The sequence below is a fragment of the Oryzias melastigma genome, linkage group LG19 (genome assembly GCF_002922805.2).
Source record: "Oryzias melastigma strain HK-1 linkage group LG19, ASM292280v2, whole genome shotgun sequence".
Lineage (NCBI taxonomy): Eukaryota > Metazoa > Chordata > Actinopteri > Beloniformes > Adrianichthyidae > Oryzias > Oryzias melastigma.
The window spans coordinates 6,525,562-6,534,585 of record NC_050530.1 but is presented as its reverse complement, the minus strand read 5'-3'; the positions used below and the strand labels follow the sequence as shown (position 1 = coordinate 6,534,585).

Genomic DNA, 9,024 nt, shown 5'->3' with positions numbered 1-9,024 from the left:
AAGTGACAGCCAAATCACATTCAGACTGCACATTATCTGCACAAATCACAAACAAATCATCTGGTTACTCCTTTCCATGCTTGTCCTGGATTGCTTTGTGTCTTTTTGAGTCAAAAATCCAGTTGATTTTAGCATTTAATCAGTTTACATTTTCCTTGCAGATGTTTACATACGACTTCTCGATGCCACTTTAAGACACTCTGAAAAAATCCATCTGGTGAGAAGATGTTGAAGATACAATTAAAGACAGACCCTGTGTGAGACCACATAATACAATAAAGTACAGTCAAAACAATGACATATAACTTTTTTCCACTAAAATGTGGCTGTAATTCCTAAAATTTCAGCTGAAGTTTCCTTTCATGTGAACATGTGATCAAAGAGAGGCAGGTGAAGCAGGGACAGGCGGTCATGGGAGGCAGGTGAAGCAGGGACATGAGGTCATGGGAGGCAGGTGAAGCAGGGACATATGATCAAAGGAGATAGGTGAAGCAGTGAAATTAGGTCATGGGAGGCAGGTGAAGCAGGGACAGGCGGTCATGGGAGGCAGGTGAAGCAGGGACATGTGATCAAAGGAGGCAGGTGAAGCAGGGAAATTAGGTCATGGGAGGCAGGTGAAGCAGGGACATGAGGTCATGGGAGGCAGGTGAAGCAGGGACATGTGATCCAAGGAGGCAGTTGAAGCAGGGACATGTGATCAAAAGAGGTAGGTGAAGCAGGGACATGTGATCAAAGGAGGCAGGTGAAGCAGGGACATGTGATCAAAGGAGGCAGGTGAAGCAGGGACATGTGATCAAAGGAGGCAGGTGAAGCAGGGACATGAGGTCAAAGGAGGCAGGTGAAGCAGGGACATGTGATCAAAGGAGGCAGGTGAAGCAGGGACATGTGATCACAGGAGGCAGGTGAAGCAGGGACATGTGATCAAAGGAGGGAGGTGAAGCAGGGACATGAGGTCATGGGAGGCAGGTGAAGCAGGGACATGTGATCAAAGGAGGCAGGTGAAGCAGGGACATGAGGTCAAATGCAGGTGAATCAGGGACATCAATCAATCAATCAAACTTACTTTATAAAAGCACTTTCTCATGCTTTTCACAGCTTGAAGGGCATAAATGCACATGCAATTATGGGATTCAGGTGAAGCAGTGCCTCACCTGTCTTCCTGAGATGAATACCTTACTAATCATTAAATAAATGTGTGCAGTAACCTGTTCTATAAATACAATTTTTACGTTTGATCCTAATCACTTGGTTTTTAACCTTTAAATTGCTGTGTTTTGCATCTTTCCTGTTTAATTTCAATGTAGACTCCAAAACCTGCCTCACAACAGTTTTGAAATTATTTCATTTCTTAGATGTTTATCCCAACATTTGGATTCTTGACATTGATGATGTCTACTTTTGAACCAAAGATGAACTTAGAAGAGGATTTAAAAAATAATAATAATACAACTGTTGCAGAGGAACCCATTTTATTTTTTGCCTGGGGCCATCAAACTTGTAAGTCTGCTACTCTAGGTAGCCTCAATGTACCTACTTTAAAGATATTTAAAAAATTAACAGTATATGGTTATTTAAAGACATAATATGTCCAATTATCGGAGCAAAATACCTAAATATGAGTCTAATTTCAAGAATCAATGTCTCAAAAGAGGACATCTATAGTCAGATTTTTGTTGTTTATAGTGAGGTAAAACATCTTAAATTCTACTTTTTTAACTTGTTTTTAAAAAGGACTTTTTGTGTGTGTAGTGTTAACTTTTACAAAAAGAAAGAAGGTTTTGGTTCAAATCCCACTTGTCTTTTCTGTATGTTTTCAATTAGAGATTTAAAGAAATATTAAAAAACCTGCTTAAAAATGTGATTTTTTATTTTTATTTAGCTTTTTTTAGAGAATTAAACTAATAAAACGCTCTATAAACAGTGTTGCATTTTAACTTGCAGTGAAGATCCTTATGTTCAATTCATCAGAATCAAGTCCAGACAGGGTGGTACAAATAAACAAAAATAAATCTAGGTGTGCATAGATAGAAAAAAAAATCAAAGAGTAAATACAAAAAAAATAATATGAAGAGTAAAGAGTAAATAAATTAAAACAGGAGCCCAAATTGTCGACGAAGGTAGTGTGTGTGCGGACCAATATGTGTCATCAAGTAGGGATAGTTTTCAATAAAGTCGCTGCTTGTGGAAAAAAACTTTTTCCCAGTCTGGTGGTTTTCGGTCCTGCAAGTGTCTGCCGGAGGGCAGAAGGTTGATTTTGGTCCTTCTGGTGCCGTGAGGAAGTGCAGCCACTGCTGGACCTTCTTAAGGACGATCTTGGTGTTTGAAGAAGTACAATGAGGTCAGCTGAAAGGTCAAGTTAAGGGGGGATGTCACCTCTGCACCCATTTAAGTCTAGAAGGACTTCTTTGGTCTTTTACAATTCCCGGCCGAGTCATACCAAAGACTCTAAAAATGGGACCCAGTGCCTCCCTGCTTGGCACTCAGCACTAAGGAGTTGGACTGGGGGGTTAAACCACCAAATGGTTCCCGAGCGCGGCTGTGTCTGCAGCTCACCGCTCCCCCAGGGGATGGGTCAAATGCGGAGAACAAATTTCACACACCTAGGTGCGTGACAAATAGTGGGACTTTAACTTTTTATTGATGAAAAATGGAAAATAATTTTTAGTTTTTACTCTTAGACCCATTCTATGTAAATTTAAATCTAGTATGTGTATTTCTAAGGTTCCCTATGTTATTAGAAGATCATAACTTTCTTCAAAAACTCATTATATATAGAACTTGTGTGTTTTCTGCCCTGTAGTTCTTCATCATTCCACTAGGGGCAGCAGAAGAGATTTTCCTGCAAATTTCAAAATGGCTGCCTCCATGAAATTGCAAAAACACTTTTGGCGGGAATTTCTTTTGCTAATTTCCCAAACCTTTATGGTGAGAATAACTCATCTATATTTATATTTTTTAATGACTACTACTTTACTTTAATGACTACTGTGGAAAGAATGAGAAATTCGCAGAAATGAATTCTTTATATAGTACAATTTTTAAATATGTGTGGATAAGATTAACTTTTTTTCTGAACTTTCATGTCAGTATTTTTGTATCTTAAACTAACATTGACAAAATCTTACCACCAAAAATACATTAAATAATCTTTATCTCATTAAAAACCTAATTCCAAATAAATGAAAATTTCTGTCAATTCTTTGATTTAGCAGGCTTTACAGGGTTAGATATTATACTTAAAATTGATCTTTATGATATTTTGAATTAATATGTTGTTAAAGGAATTTTGATCCAACTTCACAAAAACAAATTTAAGATGCAGCAAAAAATAATAAGAGCAAAAAAAGTTAAAAATATCCCCTTTTTGCTACAAGGTGACCTTTCAGATAAGTCAGAACAAAAAATCACCACAAAATTTTAACGCTTTGACGACGTGTGCCCTTCCTATGTGATGAACTTGAATGAATGTGACTCCTAAAAACACTCTTGGCTGCTTTCAGAAGCACCTCCAGCTCTTCCGTACTCCTCCCAGAACAAGTGAGGAGGATCCAATTTGGCCATCTGCCTGTATCCTTCCAACGTCCTCATGAAAAAGTACATCAGTGACTTTGAGCCGCCAGAACCGGCACTCTTAAAGGTGCTCGCGCTCTAAAAAGCTGCAACTTATCAAGTTTTGCCACATCTGATTTTTTTAAGCCTGAAGATTTTAATAAAGTTGTTTTTAAAACATCAACTTACTTACGTTTAAGTATAATTTTGCTAAAAGAACAAAGAGCAAAATGAGTAAGAAAACAATAGATATATGCAAGTGTGAATGCTATGAGCTGAATGTGGCCAAATATAAAGTTGAAAGCTTGCTAAAATATTAGCTAAATGCCAAATTAGCCAAAAAAAACTGGAACCATGTCTAAATTTAGCCAAAAAAATAAAAAAACAGCTACCATAATGCTAAAATATTAGCTATACTCCAAATTAGCCAAAAATTGGAAACATGTCTAAATTATAAAAAAAAACAGCTAGAATAATGTTAAAATGTTAGCTATACACCAAATTAGCCACAAAAAGGAGAGAAATTGAAAAATTAGCCAAAAACAGCTAACATAACGCTGAAATGTCAGCTAAACACCAAATAAGCCAAAAACTGTAAATATGTTCAAATTTGCCAAAAACAGCTAGCATAAAATGTTAGCTAAACTCTAAATGTGCCCAAAAAAGCTGGAAAAATTTTCTAAATTAGCCAAAACTCACTAGCATAATGCTGAAATGGTAGCTAAACTCCAAATTAGCTAAAAACTGAAAATATGTCTAATTTAGCAAACAACGGCTAGCATAATGCTAAAATGTTAGCTACATTTCAAAGGTAGAAAAAATAAATAAATAAATACATGGAAATATGTCTAAATTAGCCAAGAATAGCTAGCATAATCCTGAAATGTTAGCAAAACTCCAAATTAGCAATAAAATAAAATAAAATAAAATGGAAATACGTGTAAATTAGCCAAATGTTGAAATGTTAGCAGAACTCAAAATTAGCAAAAAACTGGAAATATGTCTAAATTACCAAAAACAGTAAGTATAATGCTGAAACGTTAGAAATATATTAGAAATTTTAGAAATATGTCTAAATTAGTGAGAAAAAAACTAGCATAATGCTAAAATGTTAGCTTAACTCAAAATTAGAAAAAAAAATGTAAATATGTCCAAATTTGCCAAAAACAGCCAGCATAAAATGTTAGCTAAACTTCAAATATGCCCCAAAAAACTGGTTACATTTCAAAATTAGCCAAATAAAATAAAAGCTAAATGCCCCTAAAACCCAGTGGTTGCTGAACATTTTAAAACTTGAATTGTGTCTGTAGGGAAAGTTAACAAGTTTCTGCAGAATTTAAGCGACAGCCTATTCCTTTTATAGGGTGCATATTTTGCTCAATATTTCAAAAACTATAAAGCGTACGAACACCAAACGTAAAAACAGTAATGTCCTGAATGAGCTAAACGTTTTAAGTGCCATCGAGTTTGAACGTGCCGAAAAATGTCCGGAAAGTTGCAGGAAAAACGATGCAGATTCAGAAAATAAACTGAAAACAAACCTTAAAAAAGGTCAAATATTTTTAATCAGTTGCCAGATTTTCTTATTTTAAATACAAATTTCTAGATGTTTTCTTAAACTAAGATGATTTTTCTATTGAAAAACCTTCTTAATGAGGCAGAAAACAACATTTTCTTAAGATTCAGTTTTTACAGTATAATTTAATTGTACAGAAATGTAATTATCAGTTAATATGCAGATTTAAAGTGACAAAATAAAAGTGAACTTGAACTTTTACTCTTTAAATGTTCTATTTTTAAAAGCATTAATGTTTAAAATAATGCTAAATGTTCATAAAAAGCATAAATCTTTACATTTAAAGCATAATTAGAACATTTTGCAGCAAATAATAATCATGTCATTGTTTTGGTGGATATTTTTTGAAATTATAGAAGTTTGCATTAAAAAACAAATAAAAAATGTAAATAAAACTAACTTCCCACAACAGAAACACTTGATGTTTGATTTTCTTTAATGTTGGCCGTTTGTCAAATACACCGACACTGATATGCAGCTTTTATTTGTTTCCATGGTACAGCGGGATGATTCCTGTGCAGAAACACTATTAACATTAAAAAATAGAACCAATACAAAGGAAAAAACATTTACTGGAATATAATTTTATGAAAAATCAGAACAATGCCCAAACATTCTGTACAGAGGCACTATTAGAAAAAAAAAGATAAAAAGTCAAAGTAAAGGTGATATTACACAGAATCTGTTAAATATGAAAAAATAAACATAAATTCCGTCTTCACATGTTCCAAAAAGACAAGAAAAGAAAATCCGGTGACAACGTTTAAAAAGTAACAGATTTTTTTTTGCAAGTTTTCTCCAAAAAACCTTGAAAAAAAAAGACGTGAAATCTCAAAAACACTCAAAACACTGTACAGTTTTTTTAATCTCACCTTTCTGCTTAAATCAAAGGCATTACAAAAAGGTTATTTTCTTACACTCAAAGGAAAGGAGAATAATGTACCAAAAGAAGTAAACAGGCGGATAAGTGCCCCATCCTGGGAGTCCACCAGAATGATCCGACTGACAGGAGAACGATGCAAATGACCTTAAAGTACCAACTAGTGTTTTGATTTTTTACAGTGAATTCCCTTTTAGTGTTTCTCAGCTTCTTGAAGATGAGTTTGTCTTTTGAGGGCGTGTTCTCCCAGCGCTCAGGACCAGGAGATGCTGAGACGACGGCGTCCTCCGTGGATTAGTGCATATTCCTCCTGGTGAAAAGGCCTTCAGGGTCAAACGTAAAAATGCCTCGAGCGAAAACGGGAGGAAGGCGACGAACTGCGGTTTTTCCTTCATACTAAACAGAGTTTCATGGCTTTAAACGGTTCGATTCCTCCTCGTTTTTCTTGGATTTCCACCGAGTGAACAAAGCGAGGGTCGAGTTCCTCAGCAGTTAGCAGCCAAATTAAAATCTTCTAAAAAAAAAGGTAACGTGAAGGGAAAGGCGTCCAGCCGGAGCGACCGGAGCTCTGAGGAGTCAGACGCAGGTCCCCTGGTGCGCCGGAGGAAGAGCTTTTCGGTTCTTCAAAGACTGGGACTTGTCCTTAAAATCGGAGGTCTTCTGCTGGGAAATGTCTATCAGCGCACTGGCTACGATGATCCCTGAAGAGGGACATGAGAGGCGAGAGAAACGGTGTTAAATAAAAGTGAAGCTGCTGCTCCGTTACTAATGTAAACACATTCAAGTTTAATCCTTTTTTCATGTAAAAAGATCTCTTTTCTTACTTAAAAGCTGTCATTTAATTTAACTTTGATTACAATTTATTCTAGTTTTGCAGTCTTTATAAAATCTAAACAGTATTAACTTTTGCTAATGATATTATTCTTTCTTATAAAGCCCCTAAAAATAAAAATAATTTTAACATTTTTTCATACAAATGCATTTTATTATAAAAAAAGATGAATTTATTTATTTATTTATTAGTCCATAATTATCATCAACTTTATTTATTAAGAGCTTAAACACAATTTAAAATAGAAAAAATCAGTTTACATTAAAACCTAAAAATAATAAAAAAGTAAATAAAAAGATAAAAGTGAAGATAAGAGCATGATTAAAGAAAAAACATAAAATAAAACTTGAAATTAAATGTTGAATCTAAAACTAAATATTCAACAAATACTTTCAATCAACTCATTAAAAAGTATTTGAATAAAAATGAAGACAATGAAAAATAATGAGTCTGCATGGAAAAATAATTTAAATTTAAATTTTATTTTTTTAGAGATAATTGTCCATAAATTCATCCTGAAATCAGGCTACAAATTTCAGAGAAACTGCTAAACTTTCCAGACAATTGTTCTACAATTTACAACTTTTACAAAATTCACAAGAATAAAAGTCGTACATTTACGAGAAAAAGTCAAACTTAGCCTATGACTTTTAAAGTCGTAAATATACGACTTTATCCTCGTAATTCAGCAATTATGACGTTTTTCTTGTAAATTTACGAGATTTAAAGTCATAAATAAATAAAAAATATTTGTTAGTAAACTGTTTCTGATACTCCGTCGTAAAAACAATTTTACAAAGAATATTTTTTTTAATTTGTTTTTGCAAACTGAGAATAAATTGTAGTTAAAAAACGTTCTCGACTTACAAGACAGAAAATAAGACATTTTTTCTTAAAATACGTTTTTTTTTTTTACTTTCCAAAGATTTAACTTTTGCATTTTTGGCTTTTTATTCAGTAAAACTTGATTTTTTTTTCATTTTTAGGGCTTTACAAGAACCACTAATATCAGAAGAAGTTAACGGTGTTTTAATTTGATAAAAACTTCAAAAATCTTTATTAATATTGGTATTAATGTGAGGAACTTCATTCCAGCTTTAATAACAATAATAGAAAATTTAGATTTTTTTATTTGCAACATCAACCTGTGAACTCATGCTTGTGTTACAGATGATAAAAAACATGGTTTTGGACACAAATAGACAGGCTGAGCTGCTCCTGAGCGTACCTGACTGTCCCGGCGGCGGTAAAGCTGAAAGTCCAGAGGGCAGGTGCATGAGCACGGTCAGCACAGCTGCTTTCCCTCCAGAACACGGCTCCACGGCAACCGGTTTAGGAGCTCCCTTTGGAGAAAACAACGTCAAATACGAGTCAAATGGACAGTCAATATGTTAAACATTAAATAATATATCAAAAATAACCACTTGGTGTCTTAATGAAGCCTACATGAATCTGATTTTCTGCTAAATAGAAGATGAAATGTGTTTTCTGGATCCTGCAGGACAGAAGGACTGTGAGGAGTGGAGACGCCCTCCTCCTGAGACAATCACACAACACAAACACTCGTGTCTCTGACTGACAGTCGAATGCCGAGGCGACGACCTACCCTTGGACTTAATGGCCGAAACTGCTCGTCTAAAGCCTGAAAAACATGTCATCCTGACAGCCGATGTCAGGCTTTTTGCAGCTCACTTTGAATGAAAGCAAACTTTGGAATGAGAGCATTTCAGACTTCTGAGGATGAGCTTAGAATGGACACAAAGGAAGCTAAACGGGACAAAATCATTCAAATGAACGTCACTATAGATTTGTGTTTTGTGTTACTGTAAGATACATGATTAGAAAAAGGTTTAATTTTTTTCTTTTTAATTCATGAAACAAAAAATGTAGAGAACTTTATAAGTCGATAAGTCTGCAGATCTTCCGTAAACACATTCTGACTTCCTGTGAAGTCTGCAGTGTCATTTACATGCAAGATCCATTTAAAACAGCAGTTTGTTTCACCACAGATCACAACTACTGAGATTTCTTAGTTACAAAGACCATTTCAACAGTAAAATAGATCGTCTTACAGGAAATGATCAACATCAAGATAACTACACGTTATAGTAGTATTTTGTCTGTAAGTTGTAGTTAGTGTTAGTAGTTAAACAGCAAAAACTTCAGACCCAGAATGATGATTAATTC

At 34.6% G+C, this 9,024-nt stretch overlaps 1 protein-coding gene across 1 annotated transcript in view; it reads right to left on the bottom strand.

The window, feature by feature from the left end:
- Positions 1 to 5,543: 5,543 nt before the first annotated feature.
- atrnl1b (attractin-like 1b) overlaps positions 5,544 to 9,024 on the bottom strand; it is a 71,822-nt gene continuing 68,341 nt past the window's right edge. Inside the window, exons 28-29 of the mRNA XM_024284499.2 lie at positions 8,066 to 8,180; positions 5,544 to 6,706 (exon numbers count right to left, since the gene is read on the bottom strand). Of these exons, the coding sequence (XP_024140267.1) occupies positions 6,582 to 6,706; positions 8,066 to 8,180 (240 nt within the window). The 3' untranslated portion in view covers positions 5,544 to 6,581. The remainder of the gene's footprint in view (positions 6,707 to 8,065; positions 8,181 to 9,024) is intronic.